At 36.4% G+C, this 21,447-nt stretch overlaps 1 protein-coding gene across 1 annotated transcript in view; it reads left to right on the plus strand.

Moving 5' to 3' along the window:
* Positions 1-21,447, plus strand: part of ABCB5 (ATP binding cassette subfamily B member 5) — a 41,199-nt gene that overhangs the window by 10,345 nt on the left and 9,407 nt on the right. The window contains exons 10-20 of the mRNA XM_032235826.1: positions 61-171; positions 518-643; positions 841-1,044; positions 4,424-4,594; positions 7,564-7,725; positions 8,953-9,129; positions 10,527-10,673; positions 14,099-14,203; positions 14,914-14,991; positions 20,511-20,594; positions 21,266-21,447. The exon at positions 21,266-21,447 is cut by the window's right edge and continues 22 nt beyond it. Of these exons, the coding sequence (XP_032091717.1) occupies positions 61-171; positions 518-643; positions 841-1,044; positions 4,424-4,594; positions 7,564-7,725; positions 8,953-9,129; positions 10,527-10,673; positions 14,099-14,203; positions 14,914-14,991; positions 20,511-20,594; positions 21,266-21,447 (1,547 nt within the window). The remainder of the gene's footprint in view (positions 1-60; positions 172-517; positions 644-840; positions 1,045-4,423; positions 4,595-7,563; positions 7,726-8,952; positions 9,130-10,526; positions 10,674-14,098; positions 14,204-14,913; positions 14,992-20,510; positions 20,595-21,265) is intronic.

Here is a 21,447-nt window from a genome sequence, read left to right on the forward strand (position 1 = left end):
AATTCCTGTGTTATATTGTATTTATAAAAATTATAGATTTCTTTCCAATTATTTTTCCAGCCTCGTCCCATAGATAGCAGTTCCACTGATGGATTCAAGCTGGATAAACTCAGAGGAGAAATTGAATTCAAAAATATCTATTTCAGTTACCCTTCTAGACCAAATATTCAGGTAAGATAGTTTTTTTTCTTCCTCTTTTTATCCATTTAAAAGAAATGTTTAAAGCTGTTTTCTCTACGATCAGGAAAAGGGCTTAAAAATTTTTCATTACAAGTTTCATCACAAAATAAAAATACTCTAGCAATAATAAAAATGTGCAATTATAGAAGATAAAGGATCTTTCTTAGATATCTTAAATGAGTCCTTCATTTTTAGAATGTTTTACTGACTAAAAATATTAAATAAAAAAACCTAGATAATCTTCAAGTATATTTTTCCTGTATTGCAGGCATGATTTATAGTACTGTATTAAGCCTAAAATATTTTAAATATATATTTATATTTTGAATAATTCCAGATTCTTAAAGGTCTGAACTTAAAAATACAACCCGGACAAACCATTGCTCTTGTTGGTTCCAGTGGTTGTGGGAAAAGCACTACTATTCAACTCTTGCAAAGATTTTATGATCCATCACAAGGACAGGTTCGTTTTAATGCAAGGGCAACTGTGATATCTTCTATTGGAGCTTCTGGATTTGCCAGAAAATAAATCCCTAAATCAGGGCTGACATGCAGCATCTAAAAACTGTATTATATTAGTAATACATATCTACTTGATTACTCTAGTAATCAAACATCTACACTGGTGGCTCTTACAAACTTCTATTTTCTTTTCTTCAGATTACCATAGATGGGCATGATGTTCGAACCCTTAACATCAAATGGATGAGGGAAAACATTGGCATTGTAAGCCAAGAACCAGTTTTATTTGCTACCACAATTGCAGGCAATATTCGTTATGGCAGAGAGGATATTACTGATGCTGAAATTGAAGAAGCAGCCAAAGAAGCAAATGCTTATGACTTCATAATGAAGCTTCCTGATGTAAGTAGCACGATTTTCACATTCTTGTAAGGATGAACCTCTAGTAAGGATGGAATAATCTGTTTCCCCTCCCTCATTTATGTGCTCTACCACATATCTTTTCTTTAAGCACAGCATACTTTATCCAACTAACCTTAACACGGCACTTTGCTATGTAGATAATTTATTTGTATCTAATATCTATAGCCAATCAGACATTGTTAAGTTAATAATTCTCATTATTACTCACTGTAGGAATGTCTGTAATAATTAAAACAACAACAATCCTGGAACAGAGATCTCTGCAAAAAGCTTAAAAATGCAGAATGTTGGGATCAAAGTCCCACCTTGTTTATTCACATGAAAAATATACTAAAGGGAGAAGGCTTCAACTGATATTTTGCCTGTTTTCACAAGGGCATCAGAGATGGGTTGCTCCCAGTTCAGCCTGGATTGGGCGAACTGGTAGTAGCAGCAGCAAGAGGCTCCGCCCACCTGCCCAGATGCTTCTGTGCATGCACAGAAGCATCACACATGCATGCAAGCATGCGCAGGAGCACGCACGAACCAGTAGTAAAAATATTGGCACCGCATCACAGAAGGGCTTGCATGTGTACACACACCCTCACACACATATACACACACAGAGGGAGGGAGGGAGGGGGAGAGAGAGAGAGAGAGGGGGAGAGAGAGAGAGAGATGCTCCTCTGATCTTTATCTATTGCTAGCTAGACAAAAAAGCAGAATGCATTTTTATTAGTGAACAATAAAGCACACTTTTCACTTACCCCTATACATAATTTTTCTTTCAAGCATGTTCTATAATATTATTAAACTAACTTAAATGAATTTTCATGACAATATTATTAAAATTCACATTTGAAATGTTTCATATGCTTGAGAGGAAAAAGTATAAAGCTCATGCAGTCTGCAACGCTATACCTGTTCTAATAATGATTTATTAAACTTGTATAACTTCCAATTCTCAATTACTCATAATAATCAAATGAAGAAATTACAATAAAATTAATAAAACATAGAAATATAGCACTAAAATATTCTGAGATATACCGTAGATAACCACTTTAACCAAGTATTAGGAATTATTATGAGCTTGGTTCAACTTAAAACATAAAGATATTGTTAAATTATAACAAATGAAAACAAAGCAACACTGAAATTTTTGGGTGTTCTAAGATGAATAGCCTCAATCCCTATGACATTATTTATATATATATATATATATATATATATATATATATATATATATATATATATATATATATATATATATATATATATATATATATATACACATACACACACACACACACACACAAGATTCTACACAATATTTTAGGTGGTTATATTAACTTCATAACTTTTTAAGCTCCTAAATAAATTTTACTTAACAAGTACATACATGGCAAGAGGCAAAGATGAATTTTTAAAACGTACCAAATAAATGTATTCAGAAATTAAAGTTACATTTTATAATTAATATTGAAGTCAAAACTGAACTTCATAAATCAAAACTATATATTAAGTTGCAATAGCTATTGAAATTTCATAGGTCATCACACTTTTTTTTAATGGATGTATGAAGTGAATCTTAGCAGTCATGAAAAAAGGCAAGTTAATTCCTTGATTAAAATTAAAATATAATTGCAGTTCTTCAAGTGTTAAAATTCTGTTATTAAATTTTTCCTTTTTCTGGAGATTTGAGGTCATGTTTTTCTTTAAATCAGACACATTGTTCCTACTAACTTTTGACAGTATTGCTTTGGATAACTTTATTACAAAAAGAGGAAGAGAGAGAAGAGAAGGATCCATGTATTCTGTTGACTATCCTTCTGGAATCCTGAAGCAGATATTGTAAATCAGAATTTGTGCTATTAATCTTTACAACATTATACTACATTCATTCAAAGTTATATATTTGCATGTGTTGTATATCCCTTTGAGTGTTTCAATATATCACATCATCAAGATTATGAACAATATTTAATATCATGCTGGTCAGGTATTAGAAACTTCTAATAAAATTTTTGTTTATGAGGTCTATTTTGTTCTATAATAAGGCCTAGTTCCCCAAATAGACCCAAATGCAAACAACATCCAATTAAATAATTCTGAGCTTTGTTTTGTGTTCTACAGCAGAATAACATTCATGACCTTGCGTACAAATCCTGGTGACACCAAGTTTTTTCAGTCAACTGTCAAAATTAGAGTGGATACTATGGGCAATCAATTTTTTTCTATAGTATTTAGCCAATCATGTCAGAAATCTTTACTCTTTTTTCTGAAAATCTCCCAGAAATCATCTATTATATTAAATGTTTTGCTTTTGAAAATAATATGGAAACCTCAGAGAATGCAAAGTGTAATTTTAAGCCACATGAAGAAATGCAAAATGTCTTTGTAGTGACAGTCAGACTAGTAAATATAGAGAGGTCCCAGAAACAGAAATCTCACTGCACTTTCTTCTTTCCTCAAGCTCATCTTCCCTTCTAAGCCTTGATATTTTGGAATCAGGTCAATTTTTAAAGGGTTATTATATAATTTTCTTTGGTTTTCTTGGTAAAATAACCCTCAGATCACATACTTTTCACGGTAGACTCTTAAATTAATATGAAATTAAGGGCATTCTCATTCATCTTACATGGGTGTTTCCAAAACTTTTCTTGAATGTGATTATTAGCTGCTATGTCTACTGAATATTCAATCATCATAGTATGATATGTTGTTGTTGTAATGAAGATTGAACTAGCTGTCTCAATTGTGCAGCTCTTACAGTCAATAGGTAATTATATTTAATGACTGACTTTGTTTAATTATGGTTAATTATAAGGTGGATTTGTGCATGTGTGTATACTCTGAGTAGACACACTCTCTTTTGAGAAATGGCAATTTTTAATCACACTGGAAACATTAAGAATCAATTCAGTAGCTCAGAAGTAGAACAATGAAGTGTTGTATTTATATCACATTCATACAAATGAATTAATTTTACTCAGTACATGCCAACATGGGACTTCCTTTTTTTATTTAAGAATCTTCCTTGTCTTTCATATCAAGCTATCCCTGAGATTTTGAGAGAAAAACTATTGGCACAGTTCATCTGATCAAAATGTCAAGAGAGCAACAAAGCCATTCCTATATTCAAGAGAAAGAGTCTGCAGCTAGAAAGTGCTCTGTTTGCTTTAAAACTCTGTTTGTGTGTGTGTGTGTGTGAGCGCACGCGCACGCGCACGCGTGTGTGTCCATCCCATGTGCACCTGCAGGCCCCTATTGTGTGGTTGGCTAATATATTTAATATGCTTGCTTGAATGCTAATAATCTTTTCTCACAAATACCTATGAGCATGACAGTGTTCATTTCTATATTTTGAATATCCCAGAAATTTAATACCATGGTTGGAGAAAGAGGAGCCCAGCTCAGTGGTGGTCAGAAACAGCGTATTGCTATTGCTCGTGCCCTGGCCAGAAACCCCAAGATCTTGCTGCTGGATGAGGCCACCTCTGCTTTAGATAATCAGAGTGAATCTGTAGTCCAAGCAGCACTTGATAAGGTAAACATGCCTCGTTAAATATGATTGGGTAGCGCTTCAGCTACACATAAAGAATTACTTTAAGGAATTAAAAGCCTGTTGGTGAATAAATGCAAGTAAACACATCCACAGGTGATCAAATTATTTTCAAAAAAGAAAATTTTTACTCAAATATGTATTATTTGGTAAAATATGTATTTAATGATGAGACTGTACAATAATTGAATTGAAACAATAAATGAAATGAAGCAGTGAAGTACAAATAAAACAAGGAAAACGAAACAGAGACACACCCTTGTTTTCAGGACACAGATAAATATATATGCAGTTGTGTTGACGTACACTACAGGCAATCAATTAAGGGCAAAAGTATGTTGAAGAGCATATATAGCTTCCTCAGTAGTATGAAGATCTTCTGCATTCTAAGAGAAAGTGTAGCATTAGGGTAGGGTGAAATTCAGCAGGTTCTGACAGGCTCTGGAGAACCGGTAGCAGAAATTTTGAGTAGTTCGGAGAACCAGCAAATACCACCTCTGGCTGGACTCAGAGTGGGGTGGGAAGGGGGATTTTGCAGTATCCTTCCCCTACCATGCCCACCAAGCCACACCCACAGAACCGGTAATTTTAAAAAATTGAATTTCACCACTGCATAAGGATGTAGCAAAGTTTGCAGGATGGGAAAAAAGATTTGTTTAACAGAAGTCCAAAGTAGGAAACAGTTAATGTTTTTAAACAAACGTTTTTGCCAGTTTGCTTAGATGATAAAGCATATCTGAAATGCTATGTCTATTGTAATAGTAAAATAAAAATCACCTAACAGTAAAAGTGCTAAAATATATCAATCTTTCAGTGTTTCAGAATGGAGAACAATAGGCACAGCACTTATTACAACTTTTTACCAGACTCAACCTTGTTTGGATTTAAAGATTATGGGTTTAAAGATTATGTACAAATAAAACCTATATCCAGCCTATATTGGATGGTTTTTGTTTTTTTTTAAAGTCCATTTTACACTACCTTAAAGATACTAATGACATTTTTAACCTTATAAAATAAAAAGCAATAACATACCTAAAACTTATCATTTCATTTAAGAGCTTCCAATCATTTTACAAGGCTCAAAACTGAATTTCTAAAAGTATTATTAATGGATAGTGCACAGATGGGTGTGCTTTTATTAATGCTTCTATGTGTGGATCTATGTGTGTTTTCTTGTAACATAAGTTTCAGTATTAGTCATTTTTGACAAGGTGATTCATTAACTATTCATCTTGTGGTTATTCTGTTAGCACCAATGAACTTTCCAGAGAAAAGAGTCAGTAATTTCCCTTTAGCATTCCAGTTCTTGCTTTCTTTTATGAATCAGGATATTGTTTCCATTTATAAAAGGACTTACTGCAAAGAGAAAGTTAGCAGCTTAACTGAAGTTACACTACCCAAAATTATCCCATGATTAATCTATCAAATCTACCAAACCAGGACTTTTGTTTAATCAGATCCAGATGATGATGTCTCCCATTATTTCCAATCAACAAAAAGAAAGTGAAATCTGCATGATGTAGACAATATTTCCATTATTTTAATAAGCCTTAACTATATAATGATCTAAAATATAAAAATGAATGATAATGAGTATTTTCATCATTCCTGGAATGTGAATAGATCAAAATCCAATCTAGACATAAGACCAAAAATCTAAGATGATAAATTCAGGAAGGCCTGAAAATTTGGAAAGTGGCTCCTTTATTTTTTTGATAGCTACTTAGACATTTTGAATGCTCCTAAGTAGTTTTCAGTTAAGAAGTAGTGAATTATTTACATAACTTATATTAATAATTAATAGTATTAATGAATTATTAAATAACATAATTATAATAAATTACTAATTAATGAATAGTAATGTTAGAACAATTAATCAGTGGAACAACTTGTCTCCAGAAGTTGTAAATGTTTTTAAGAAGAGATTGGATAACCATTTGTCTGAAGGTGTGTAGGGTTTCCTGACTAAACAGGCAGTTGGAGTAGAAGACCTCCAAGGTCCCTTCCAACTCGTTTTTCTAAATTTTAAACTACACAATAAATATATATTATGAGATTACAATGAAGTCATAATAGTCTCCCCAACAAAAAGTTGCAATCATTTCCACAAAACAGAAAGTATATGTCTGTTGAATTTCCCTGGTCCCAGTGCTGGGGTCAGGAACAATATGATATATACACTAGACAAATATATACTAGACAAAGTGGAGAGACAAGGGATTTCTTTTTAAAAAAAACACTGCAAGCCAGAGTTAAAGCTAAATGTCTATGGATGAAGATTCTCAGTCACACAAATCATGGTTCTCCCAAAGGTGCTTTTTTCAAAAGGCAACTGGACTTTCTTGGTTTTACCTTAAAGATGTTTCACTTCTCATCCAAGAAACTTCTTCAGTTCTTGGATAGAAACAAAAAATTTTCAAGGAAAAACAAAGGAGGTCCAGTTGCCTTTTGAAAAAAAGCATCTTCGAAATTGTTAACTAGAGATCTTGAAAGCAGTTATCTTTGGTTGCCAAATGGCAAAGCAAAAACTGTATGGGTCTTTCACAGTTGTCCCATACTAAACCTAAATTGGTGTGAAGGAATAGCCATGATTTAAAGCACTCTATCAGTGATGAAATGTGTAGCATCATATTAACCAGGTTAGTTTAGCTATAAGTGAATTTTAAATCTGCATTATATGATCAACCATATCTAAACAACTATAGATTGCAAATATACTATGTTGACAGAAAATATGAAATATAAATAACCACTAGAATGTTTGGTTAAACCAACTAAGTGAGTTAACAGCAACATATTTGAGAAATATAAATCATTTATATCATGAGCTAAATTTTTTATTGATCTCTATATATGAAGAAATGTAGGATGGTATTATGAAAAAAATCATCTTTTAGATAAGGTGCTTGTTCTTTTTTTCCCATTTCTTTTTCTTTTATCCCTCTTTGAAGGCCAGGGCTGGGCGCACCACCATTGTAATTGCTCACAGACTCTCTACAATCAGGACAGCTGATGTTATTGCAGGCTTTGAGAAGGGTGTTCTTATCGAACAAGGGACACATAGTGAACTCATGGCACATAAAGGAGTTTACTATGCCCTTGTAATGCAGCAGGTAATGAAATTCAATAGCTTGGTTTAAATGTGATACTATATGCTTTATAAGGATAATTCCCAGGTGTGCTCTTTCTGCCCTTTCCCACATCCTAACTATGAGAGTCTAGAATTGTCCATTTTGGGTAAAATGCAATGTAGCATTAACCACATGGCGGGAATGTTCCACCTTTATAAATGATGTTTTAAAACTATCTTGTTTCAAGAAAAGCTATATTTGTCCAGATTTACATATTGATAACTGTACTTTGACTAAATGTGGACATAAATATTATAGCTATTCAAAATAGGGTACAGGAAAATAGAAGCCCACTGTTCCATAATACTGAATAATAGTCAAGCAAAGTTAATGAGATGTTATTGGCTGTCTCCACGGGTCAAAGAAATATTACCCTTAAGCTACATGTGCACCTAAATAATTTTTGTTTATGGTTGTTTTTTTAAATTTAAAATCTGAATGTTTACCAGTTGCTTGGATCTGTCATATTATAGAGTATTAACATTCACTTCCACAATAATCTCTTTTTCCAGGGGTGGTTTTCACTTACCTTCCCTACCAGTTTGCAAATGTGTGAGCTTGTACACAAAATATCCCTAAATAGGATGAAATAGAGCCAGGGTGGGTGGGCAGACTCGCCCGCAATTTCCCCTACCAGTTCGGGCAAACTGGTCCAAACTGGTAGAATATCACTCTGTCTTTTTCCCAAGAATGCCACTGGATTCTCTATGGTTCCAGATATGTTAGAAAATGAATAAAGTAATGCTTCAGACATAGGTAAATGTAGTTAAGATTCTGTTACCATAGCCCAGTGTTTCTCAACCTTGACTGCTTTAAGGTAGATGGATTTGTCCCAAAAATACCCAGCCAACCATGACTTTTTTTGTATGCTATAGTCATTAAGGAAACCACAAAATTGTTAAGTGAATCCAACTTCCTCCATTGACTTTGCTCGTGTGATGCCAACTGGCAAAGATGTAACCCTGGGATGCTGGACTATTGTAAATCCAAGTGCCCAAATCACAATCTAGTGACCATGGAAATGCTGCAATAGTTGTAAATGTGAGGCTCAATCATAAGTCACTTTTTCATTGCCATTGAACTTCCAACAGTCACTAAGGCAATGGTTGTAGGTCAAGGACTATCTGTAGATTTAATTTTCATAAGCTGTAATTAGAAAAATTGATAATTTATTTTTTTCTAAGTTGTTTTCTTTTTATAAATGTTTAGAATTACCAGAAAGAAGAACCAGAGAGTGAAACATCAAATGAAGAAACAAAATTTAAGACTGAGGATGAAAATAGTGACATTTCAGAGAAAGAAAATTTATATGAAACAGAAGATCTAAATGATTTGGGGAGTTCTAATGGTGGCTCAGAAGTAGCTAAGTATGGAAGTTTACGAAGAGTATCCAACAGACCTTCACTCAGTAGGGCTTCTACTAAAAGATTTTCTGAAAGAAAAAGGAGAAAAAAACAGAAGAAAGCAAAGAAAGTCCGTGTGGTTAGTATTAAAATTATTTCTAAAATAACTTCTTTGTTAAAAACATGGCTCCTCTGTAAGTACTTGGTGGAAATTGGTATCCTTGCCTTTTGGTTCTAGTAACAAATCAGAGTTATAAGAAAAGCTTTGTTCTAAATGTCTTGTATTTATCCATGCACCTGATTTTATTTTTAGATAAATTCATGACTAAAGAAACACAAATTGTTAGGAAAAATTGACATTGAATTTCATTTACCCCTTTCCTGTGTTTGGTAATTATAATAATATATATATCAAACAATATGAACAACTTGAGAAAACCAGTTAGGAATGTGTTTCACTTCTAGATTTTGGAATTATATTGTATTTTAAATGCTACATTAAAATTTCATCTGAAACACATGACACTAAAATAATAAGAACTGGAGGTTAATGTACAGTTAACAGATCCTAAGGCCATGATGGCGAACTTATGGCACGCGTGCCATAGGTGGCATGGAGAGCTCGCTCTGTGGGCCCGCGACCCATCGCACATGCGCGTTCACCTCCCTCTGGTCAGTTGATTTTTAGATCTCTGCTGTGCATGTGTGGGGGCGGAATGCAAATGGTATACAGGTGCACATGTGCAACAGATGGGGGAGAAGGGGGTTGTGCGCACGTGCATGGGTGAGCAGGGTGTGCAAGGGGGGTTGCACTATGGGTCATAAATGCAGGGAGGTCTATGAGGCCCAAAATGGGACACAGGGTTGCGGTGCAGGCTCCCCGTGGACCATTTTTGCTCCCAGGGGGCTGCAGGGGGGACTACTAGGCACAAAATGGAGTGCAGGGGGCAGAGCAACCCTCTATAGCCTGATTTTGCTTCCATGACATTGCAGGGAGGCTACCAGGACCAAAACGGGGCATGGGGGAATGCGAGGGGATTGCGTATGCATGCACAGGGGGAGGGGGAGCAAAGGGGGGGCTACACACACATGTGAAAGGAATGGGACACGGGGAGGGAGCGTACATACATTGCATTCTGAGTGCAGGTGTCCATAGATGCTGTCACAACAACAAAAAGGTTAGCCATCACTGTTCTAAGCCATACAGATTAGTAGCACAAAAGAACGATTCATGCAGAAATGTTGCCATTCATAAGGGCTTTCTCTTACTTTTAGTGACCTTTGTGGACAGATTTTGATATAAATTGAGTTTTTGTTCTTTTTTTAACACTTGTATTCATTGTCTGAGATCATAAAAATGACTGGGCTTGAACACAGACGTCGGTTTCCTTTCAATGCTGTAATTTTGTTGGTGATAAGGGGAATTTTCTCTCTTTACAGAAAGAGACTCTCCCAGATGTTCCCTACACCAGGATCCTGGCTCTGAATAAGCCTGAATTCTGCTACATAGCAATTGGGATCGTTGCTGCTGCCATTGGTGGAGGTGTTACTCCTGCCTTTGCAGTTCTGTTTGGTAAAATCATTGGGGTATGTTTAGAACCATTCAATGCTTCTATTTCTTTCTTTTTTTGGTAAGGCTTTACCAATGGCATTTGAATTTTCTCATCATCCCAGTTCCACTATCTTTCAAAAAAATACATTCTAAATCATTCCTCCCAAATGAAATTAATAATCTTAATCCATGTGATTGAATTATCCTCCAAGATGGTATAAAACAGGAGAGAGTATCCCAGAACATAATATTACTGTACTCTCTCTTGTTTTTTCTGGTTTGCATTTTGAATTTTATTCTGATATAGTCATCATACAAACAGATATATAAATTGAATTCTAATAGAACAATAAAATGCCTTACATAACTCATTTCAAAAGCCATTGGCAAGGAAGCCACTGGCAAGGAAGCTGAGAAAGAGAGAGAAGAAAGGGAAATATACAGAAAGAGAGAACAAGAATGGAATTCCCACTTCCTTTTAATTTGACCCTGCAGAATACATCTGCCCCAGGTAGTCCTTGATTTATAACCATTTGTTTAGCAACCATTCAAAGTTATGATAGTGCTGAAAAAAGTGACTTGCAATCATTCCTCACACATCATGTGATTGTGATTCAGGCACTTGGATATAGGGGGTTTTCAACAAGCAAAATCAATTAGGAAAGCCAGATTCACTTAACAATTATGTGATTTGCTTAAAAACTACAATAAAAAAGATCATAATTTGGATGGAAATCACAACGACTGTGAAGTTCCAGAATCCAATTCTGGTTATAACTTGAGGATTACTTGTAGATTATTCTTCTGTAAATGCAGTCTTGGGGGAGGGGGAGTATTGCCCATGCACTATAAGATGAATGAATGGCAGTTTGCCAAGTTGATAATACTTGATTAGCTTTAATAATACTCCACAATTCCAGCCCAGTTTCAATATGTTTAAATACATTTCAACTTTAAATCTAAATAACAAAATAATCTTTTCTTCAAAATGAAAGTGAGGTCTAGAACAATCCTTTGGTCAAGTGTCCTTTCTTGAAACTTCATAGCAGTGGTCTTCAACCTTGGCAACTTTAAGGCCTGTGGACTTCAATTCCCAGAGTTCCTCAGCCATCTTTGCTGGCTGAGGAACTCTGGGAGTTGAAGTCCACAAGTCTTAAAGTTGCCAAAGTTGGAGGCCACTGCTTTAGAGCACTCGTGTCTATGGAAAAGATCCGGGGTATCGCAGGAAATGATGAAAAAAAGTCAAGATGGTAACCTAGACAGTGCAATTGAAGATCCACATATAAAAATAGGCGTTAATTACACTTCTCAGCTGCCATCTTGTTCAGCATCTCTTGGGGAAACCTCTGATCTTCTCATCAGGATCTCCCAATGATAGAGTGCTTTCTCTACATAAGAAACAAAAACATTAATCTGGTTCAGCCAAAAAATTATATATCAGTATTTTATTTCTCACACTGAACATTATTTTTCATGGGAAAGGAGATATAAATTAAAAATAGAATTGATTGAACTATTTTATTCACCAGTGACGTGCAGTCAGGGGAGGCAGGGGAGACACAGCCTCACCACTGTCATCATGAAAAGGTGAAAAAATGTAAAAGGAAAAAGGAGAGTGCTGAGGTGAGGCTAGCTAACTGTGCCTCACCGTGAATGACTGCCTAGCTGTTTAAAAAAGTCTCTAAAAAGCGCCCTCTAATATGAGGCAGGAGAACTGTGTGCCTCATCTAGTCTAGTCTGACTTCTAAGGTGTTTTATGATCGCTCGAGGAGAGTTAAGCAAGGTTAAAAGTAGGTGAGGCACACAGTTCTTCTGTCTCATAGTAAAGGGCACTGTTCTTCCTGTAACTCAATGCTACCCTTCTTCCCTTTTTCTTCCCTTCTCGCTTGCAATACAGTGATAATAAAGGGGGAGTACAGAGATGTACTTTCATCTCTTCATTGATTTCCCTTTTTTCAGGATGAGCCAGCTTCCTGCTTCTTTTATTTTCTGGAGGTCTCGCTTCTTTCTCCATTTCTGCCATTTTTTATTTTATTTTATTTTTTTGTTTGGTGTGTGTGTGAGTGGCGCGCATGTGTGTGTGTATGTATCTACTTTGGTGGAGATGAAATGGCTGCTGGTATTATGTGGGAAAAAGCTTTCGGGGGAAGGTTGTGGAGAGGAAGGGAGGGAGGACAGGGGTGGCTTTAGCGCTGATTTGTTTCCCTCTCTTTTCTTTCTCTCTCATTCTCTCCCTTGAGCTCTCTTTCATTTCTCTCTCCCTCTCCCCCTTCTCTCTCTAATTTGTTTCCCTCTCTTTACCCTCTCTTTCATTCTCTCCTTCCAGCTCTCTTTCATTTCTCTCTCTCTCTCTCTCTTTCTCCCCTTTTCTCTTTCATCTCTTTCTTGCGCATGCAAGCAAAATCCCCCAGGATCACAGTGGCGGGGACAGCAACTCCTTCTGCTGCACTGTGGAGAAGAGCCACGCTGTGCAGGAGACTCCTCAGCACTAGACTCAGGTCAGGGCGAGCTGCAGTCCCCTTCATGTTGGCTCAGGAAGGAGGGGAATGGGACCGCAGCTCACCTGGGTCTAGTGTTAAGGAGTCTCCTGCACAGCGTGGCTCTTCTCCGCAGCACAGCCACATCTCAGTGGTGGCAGCGGAAGGAGTGGCTGTCCCTGCCACTGTGATCCAGGCCCAGAAAATTATTTTGCTTGCACGTGCAAGGAAGAGATGAAAAGAAAAGGAGAGAGAGGGAGAGAGGGAGGAAGAGAGAGGGAGAGGGACAGAGAGGGAGAGTGTCATCCCTTGTGGAAAACACAACAAAGAACTCCTCAGCTCCTTGTTCCCCCCAAAAAAATCTTTTTTGTTGTTGTTGGCCACTGGTGGTCACTGCATATGATCTTCAGTGATACGCTCTTGCCCACCACCACTTTGAAATGTGCAAGTATGGGACAAAACAGCATGGATCCTTTTATTAAAACCCATTGTAATTACAAAGGCATGCAGTGCCTGCACAAACCCCAACAAGCAACTGGTTGTCGCAGGTGAGGTGGATTGCACATGTGTGCACAGTGCACATCAGGTGCATTCATAGCACACATGCAGTGCATGCACGAGCAGACCGTGATCAGTGTACTTGTAATGATGGTAAGAGCAACCCACCACTGGAGCTATCAATGTGGCTTGCAAAACTCCATGCAATCACTAGACAGTGGTAAAGAGGTCAACTTTTTTATATCACACTGCTGCTATCTAACAGTTATTTCTTATAATCTGAATTAAAGATTAGTGGTCATTGAATTAAAATTGGTTTCAAATTCTTCATGTAAAATATAGTCTACTGTTCAGAATAGCTGATGGTAACATACAGGAAAATTGGGAAAATTAACTTGCAGGAAATTGTCATAATTTGAACTAAACAGAAAGTTTAACTGCAATGGCTTCTTGTGCTGGTGATTAAAACTATGCTTGCCACTCAGGCTTTCCAAGAACAAGACAATGTAAAGAAAAGTCAGAAGACAGTCCTATATTCTATCATGTTTCTGGTGTTGGGAGTGATCAGCTTAATAACTTATATAATCCAGGTAAGTAAGACCTACTTAATAAGAAATTATCACAAAGGAGCATCCTATAAGAAAGAGAGGATTGTATACAGTACAAAATTACTCATGAAAAAGGCTTTCCATTTAAAGACATGGACTTTTGATGCTATGCTTTATTAGATGGAATCCCATAAATCATTGCAATCCCATAAATAACATGTATATCATTCTTGCTGCTTTGGCTATCTTAATATATGCATCCAGGTAGTCTCAACACTGAATGTGCTTCTTTGTTTACCTTTTTATTCTAATTTCATCAGACAGTTCCTTGGGATAACAATAGCATTTAGACTTATATGCTGCTTCATAATCCTTTACAGCCCTTTCTAAACAGTTTACCAAGTCAGTATATTGCCCAAACAATCTGGGTCCCCATTTTATTGACCTCAGAAGGATGGAAGGCTGAGTCAACCTTGAGCCTGTCAGGATTGAACTCCTGACAGTGGACAGAGTTAGCCTGTCCATTCTAACCACTGCACCATCACACACAATCATTATTATAATTAGTGATTTCCCCACCCTCTTAATCTTTGATATGGTTCTGCCTTTATTTCTTGAATTTGTAGTTAAGTTCTGCATTAATAAATACCTGAAACTGCCACCGACTCATTTAATGGATATTCTTCCTTCAGATCATAATGGTCCTTTTCTAAAAAATAAGAAGCTAAAAGTTTTGTCTTTACCTTTTGCAGGGATTCACTTTTGGGAAGTCTGGAGAAGCTCTCACAATGCGGTTGCGCTCTCTTTCTTTCAAAGCCTTGCTGCAGCAGGTAACAAAACCTGAAAAGCAGGAAAGGGAAAGAAAGACCATTTGGGGACAGGTTTGGATCACCAATAAAAGATACCGCATTTTTTGGAGTATAAGACGTACCCGAGTATAAGATGCACCAAGATTTTGAAGAGGCAAATTAAAAAAAAAAAGATCTCCCCAGAACGGCTCATTTTTTCACGAAAACAGGCCCTTTTGTTTTAAAAAAAAAGGGCATGAATAGCCTTTAAGAGGCTTGCAGAGTGCTCCTGGAGGGTGGCCCCCCCAAAATGAACAAAAAACAGCCAGTTTTTTTGTGAAAATTGGCCCATTTTTATTAAAAAAAGGACATGCATAGCCTTTAGAGGGCTTATAGAGTGGTCCTGGGAGCTCGGGGGACAAAATTGAGCAAAAAAAATCACCCATTTTTTGCTCACTTCTGCCATCCCCAGCCCCCAGGAGCACTCTATAAGCCTCCTAAAGGCTATGCATGACCATTTTGGGGGCGGGTTTTCAGGAAGCAAAAAAATGCTATATTCAGTGTATAAGACGCATCCAGATTTTCAGCCTCTTTTTTGAGGGAAAAAGGGCCGTCTTATACTCCAAATAGTATGGTAATATTTGTAGCTAAGGGTTGAAAGAGGGGCCCTTAGTGCTCTCTGAGCTTGACTGATTTCTTGCAGATATCTCATTACCCAAACTGAGTAACATCATCATTGCTAGGATCCATTTACATTATCAAAGGACTACTAATGAATGAAAACAGTAAATATTATAAAAATAAAAGGGGAATCTCAAGTCAAGCTGGTGAATTTAGGTGACATAAGATGTTCTTTTCCTTTCTTAACAAGAATATGAAGCCTATTTAAGGGATGTTTTAAGAATTCCAAGCTGATCTAAGCCCTATGATTGTCTGATGCTTTCTCATCTAAGTACTAAACTAATCCCTAATTCCCTAATCATCTTTTTTATTTTTTTTATTTTAATTGAACAAAAACACAAAAAAGAATCATCCTTCATTATATCTTGTAGAAAGCGTGTCGATTGGTTACAGATAACTTTCATGCATTTTTTCTACTGTCTTTACTTATAGTTCATATTAGATTATACACTTTAAATCAAAAATCTTTGTATATCTTACTATCAATGTACCACAATTCTCATTTGATTACAATTATTTGAACATGTTTTTACCTGAAATCATTCATACTTAAAGACCCAACCACATAATGGCATGAATTAGCTATTTCAAAAAATCCTCCAATAACATTACACCTTTATAACATCTTTTAAGTAAAAGTCAATTAATAAAGTTTCTAAAACTTCCCTCCCTTTTTCCCCCAACTCACTGTTTAGAATTTATATCCAGGTTACCTTTGCCAATACCATAGCATGTATATATTGTTAAACAATGTCCATTGACATTTCCTTGTTGTTATTATAATTGGCTAAAAATCATTTACTATTTATATCCCATCTCCTCTCGTCAGACCCCCCCCCAAAAAACCTTACACCTTTATAACAAGTTCCAAATAAAAATTTGTTAATAAAATTTATAGGTCTTTTTCTCAAGTCACAATTTGCAATTTATATCCAAATTTCTTTTACTAGATTGCCAATACATGTATATATCATTACGCTGTATCTATTATCATTTCATTATTATTTACATAGTTAATTAATTGTTAGCAAATAAACATTTGATAACAATCTAAAACAATTTAAGAGTTACAAAATTCCTACCTATTAATCACCAAAATCAACTAATTTTTTATTATCAACTTTCATTGTCAACCTGTATCTTTCCAGTAACAAAACAATCTTATCTCTCTTGCCAATTATGGTGCCAGTCTTCTTTTTATCTCCTTTATAAGGCTTTTATAGACTTCTCTCTGCACTTTGTTGCTTGAGGGGTCTCTCAGATAATCTTGTTGCCCACCAGCTGCTACTAAAATTGGTTTGTCTTTGGTTGTCAATCTTGCTTCTGAAAAAAATGTCTCTTCTTAAGTCCATAATCATTACTATTTTTTTCTTCTATGTCCTGGAATCTGGAGTAGAGCTCCAATTCATAGAATTCCCTTTTCCATATTCCCTTCTTTCCACTTTCACCCACATTTGCTCCATTAATAAATTCATCTATTGTCTTATCTTTATCTTCTGTATCTTCATTCTCCCCTTTAATTTTTGGGGATCCAACTTCATCATCTTTTGCTGTGAGGAAGACTAGTTTTTCCAACTTCTTCTCAATTCTCCCATATCCTTCCAATAGATTTTGAATTCCAGCCAAGATATTTTGGAATTTTAAGGTTTTCTCATCTGAATATTGATCCATGTTTCCAAAACAGAAGAAAGAAAAAAAATTAATAGCCACCGCCACCCAACCCTTCAATCCTCTTTTATTTTTTATTTTAGGTTGACTTGAACACAAGTTCCTTTATGCTCTTCAAAAGAGAAGGGTTTCCCCCTGCCTTTCTTTCCCCTGCCAAAATAGTTCTCAGAGGCACCTGTGAAAACAATTCATGCCCTTGGCTCTTTATCAATTTCTGTAAACAAGTTGCAAACCCTTCAGCTACAAAATCAGTGAAGTCAAATAAAGAAAGAAAAGAGATATGTTGTTTCAAAAACCCCGGCCTCCGACTTCCGAGTGGCAGTGTGCTACTTTTCACTTTCTAATATTTATCTCTGGCTTATAAGAAGCAAAGTTCTTTAGATTTCTTTTAGTGAGATTTAATAACAAGTAATAGGAAGAATTGTTAAAATAAGAAGGAAGGTTTTAATCCAGAAGTCAAAAAAATAAAGCTACAAAAAGCAGAAGAAAAAATCAATCCGTTCACTTTAAGAGGGGAAATGAGAAACATTGCAAGCACTTCAATCCACAAAGAATAGTTATAAAGAAAAAAAAGCTTTCCACAGCAATCCAATTACGGTTAATTTTACTGCTCAGTTCTTTTGCTTAAGAATCTAATTTGGCTTTAAAGAAAATTTTCTTTGGGCAGTCTTTAGCAAAATAGAAAAAATACCTCACCAGATGGACTCACTTTCTCTTTCCACTTCCTTCCTTCCGGAGTGTCTCGATTTCATCAGCCTGGAAGCTGCCTGTTTACCACCGGCTTGAAGCGCTTCCCTTGGGTCGATCAGGGACTTTGTGATGTCCCTGAGACTAGCAAGGCTTTGTCTTCCTGATCACCATTTCTACGGGATGGTTTAGAGCTCAATGGACCATCCAGAGGCAAAAGTGTCAATGGCGGTCTCGGAGTATCGAGACCGCACAATGTGACATCGCGACATGGCTCCTCGTTCTTCCCCTAATCATCTTTGTTGCTCTTCTCTGCACTCTTTCTAGAGTCTCCACATCTTTTTTTACATCATGGCAACCAAAACTGAATGCAATATTCCAAGTGTGGCCTTACCAAGGCATTATAAAGTGGTATTACACGTGATCTCTGTTTATGTAGGCTAGAACTGTGTTGGCTTTTTGGCAGATGCTGCTGCACACTGGCTCATATTTAAATGGTTGTCCACTAGGACTTCAAGATCCCTCTCACAGTTATTACTACTGAACAAGGTACCACCTATACTGTACCTGTGCATTTCATTTTTCTTGCCTAAATGTAGAACCTTACTATTTTCACCATTGAATTTCATTTTATTAGATAGTGCCCAATGTTCAAGTTTGTCAAGATCCTTCTGTATCTTAAGCCTATCTTCTAGAGCATTGGCTATTCCTGCCAGCTTGGTGTCATCTGCATATTTGATGAGTTCTCCATTTATTCCCTCATCCAAATCATTGATGAAGATGTTGAAGAGTACTGGGCCTAAAACAGAGCCTTGGGGTACTCCACTGCATACTTCCCTCCATGTAGATACAGTTCCGTTGAGGACCACATATTGATCAGCCAAATCTATCTGGTGGTGATGCTGTCTAACCCTCACTTTTCTACTTTGTCTAGTATAGGTTATGGACTACTTTATCAAATGCCTTACTGAAGTCCAAATAAATTTTAATGCAGATGTCTCTATCAGCACGCCTTCCCTATTTTTTTTAAAGTAGACACAACAAATGCCAACTTTCAAAGATGATTATATTTTATTTGGGAAATTATGTTGAATGAACAGCTGGTCCTATCATTTCAGTATTAAACTATTCCAGCCCATTACACTTTTTCATTGTCCCACCACTCTATTGTTGTATTTGGGTGCACCATGGGAAGAGGTAGTAATGGATAAAATATCAAGTTGGCAACTTTGACTATATGATTGAAGTCATATCCTTTTTTAAGTAAAAATAGGGCATGTGTCAATCATGCAGTTGCAGCTATCACTTTTTGACCACCTGTGTGGACACATATTGTTTTGTTACATCAACCTAAATAAACTAAATTGATAAAATAAAATCAACATTGAGAGCAGATGGCTGAACACTTTAGAGTTGCTACCTTGATGCCATCCAAGAGGGATCACCTGATTTTGATACCAGTAGAGTGGATGACAAAATGTAACAGACTTTACATGTTTTGTGACCAGAGGTTGGTTACTCCCAGTTTTGGTACTGGATCGCTTCATGTGCTCTGCATGCGTGCACAGGTCAATGTAAATTGTTCTTTGCACATGCACAGAATAATTACAGTGAAGTGTGCATGCGCATGCACTACTAAACGGTTCCACCACAAAACCGCGGTAGACTAAAGCGCGCTCGACGAAAGCGCGTACGTGACGTCATCACAGCGCAACGAAAACAGCACGCTGTGAGCGGTAAACTTAAAATTAACGCGTAAATCTAAACCTAACCCCCCCAAACCTAACCCTAAACCTAACCCTAAGCCTAACCCTTAACCTAACCCTAAACCTAACCCTATACCTAACCCTTAACCTAATGCTAAACCTAACGCTAACCCTTAACCTAACCCTAAACCTAACCCTAAACCTAACCCTAACGCCTAACGTAACCCTAAACCTAACCCTAACCCTTAACCTAACCCTAACCCTAAACCTAACCCTTACCTTTATGTGAATCGGCTTGCTTTAAAAGCACTTTTTAAAGCGCCCTTTTTTCTCCGCGGTCGTATTTGTCGCGCTGCTGATGACGTCAGGTATGCGCTTTAATCGGGCGCACTTTAGTGGACCATGGTTTTGATGGGTCACGCTACTAAACAACATGCCAGCAATGACAGCAGTGACCAGGGAACCGTGGCCAGCCTGGGTCACTACTAGTTCTGTGTCCCATGCCAAAATACCACTACTGGTTTGGCCAAACTGGGCTAAACCAGGAGCAACCCACCTCTATTGTGGGTGATTAATGGTATAATTTGTGATTATACCATTCAGGATTATGGTAAAAAAGGATTCAACTAAGAGTGAGATATCTGATTCATTAATGGACTGGGAATTAAATGAAAACAATTTCAGGGAGTCGTGGCAGAAAAAAAAGTTATGTTACCAAGACGTGTTTGTACCATAATTCAATACAAGAGGAAAGGTTCTGAGTTTTAACAAGAGTAATTGGTAATTTTACTTATTTCAGTTTGTTCATTTTGATTTTAGGAAATTGGATGGTTTGATGATCACAATAATGCTATTGGAGTTTTGTTAACCAGACTTTCAACAGATGCTTCCCAAGTTAAAGGAGTATGTTTTTTGCTTATTATTTTTATATTTTCATTGGTATTATAATTATCTTGGTGTCAATAAGAGACTGCTGCATGAAACAGCAAAATAAATCCATTATTTGAATCATTTTCACATTCTAAATACATCAGTCCATGTTTGTTTTGTGTCTTCAGACACTTATTCTATTTGTACTTTCTAAAATAGTCTTCTTGTGAATGATACATTCTACAAGACTCCAAGTTCCTATGAATCAGTTTGGCATTGAAGCTATAACTTTGTCAACTAATTTATTGGCTTTGCAGTTTTGCCAGATGATATCATATATGCATAAAGAAATGACTCTGCATCAATTCCATAGTACATTTATACAAATTCCAATGGGCAGTTTCAACTGAAGTGAACTTTCCATGCATATACCTTTATACCTTAGCAAGACATAGATACATTGTGTTTTCACAGAAAAAGAAAAGCTGTGAGCCTTCAGATGTGCTAAACCATCTGAATATTTACATATAAACATATAAAATCAGATTGATACTATATGGTATCAATCAATTATTACAGAATCTAATAGTTCTGGTTGAGATACCATGAAGCCTTCTCCCAGAAGATAGCCTTATTGTGAATGTTATAAAAAGAATGCTTTATTGCTGAAAAGGTATAATTTGTTTTTCTTGTTTATTTTCAAGGCTACTGGAAGTCGACTGGCCTTAATGACCATGACTTTCTCCACACTCGTGACAGCTCTTATCATTGCTTTTGCAAATGGTTGGCAATTAACGCTGCTCATCCTAGCTTGTATTCCCTTCATCCTTGTTGCAAAGACTTTTCAAATGAAATCGATGGCAGGTCATGCAGCTCAGGATCAAAA

The sequence above is a fragment of the Thamnophis elegans genome, chromosome Z (genome assembly GCF_009769535.1).
Source record: "Thamnophis elegans isolate rThaEle1 chromosome Z, rThaEle1.pri, whole genome shotgun sequence".
NCBI lineage: Eukaryota > Metazoa > Chordata > Lepidosauria > Squamata > Colubridae > Thamnophis > Thamnophis elegans.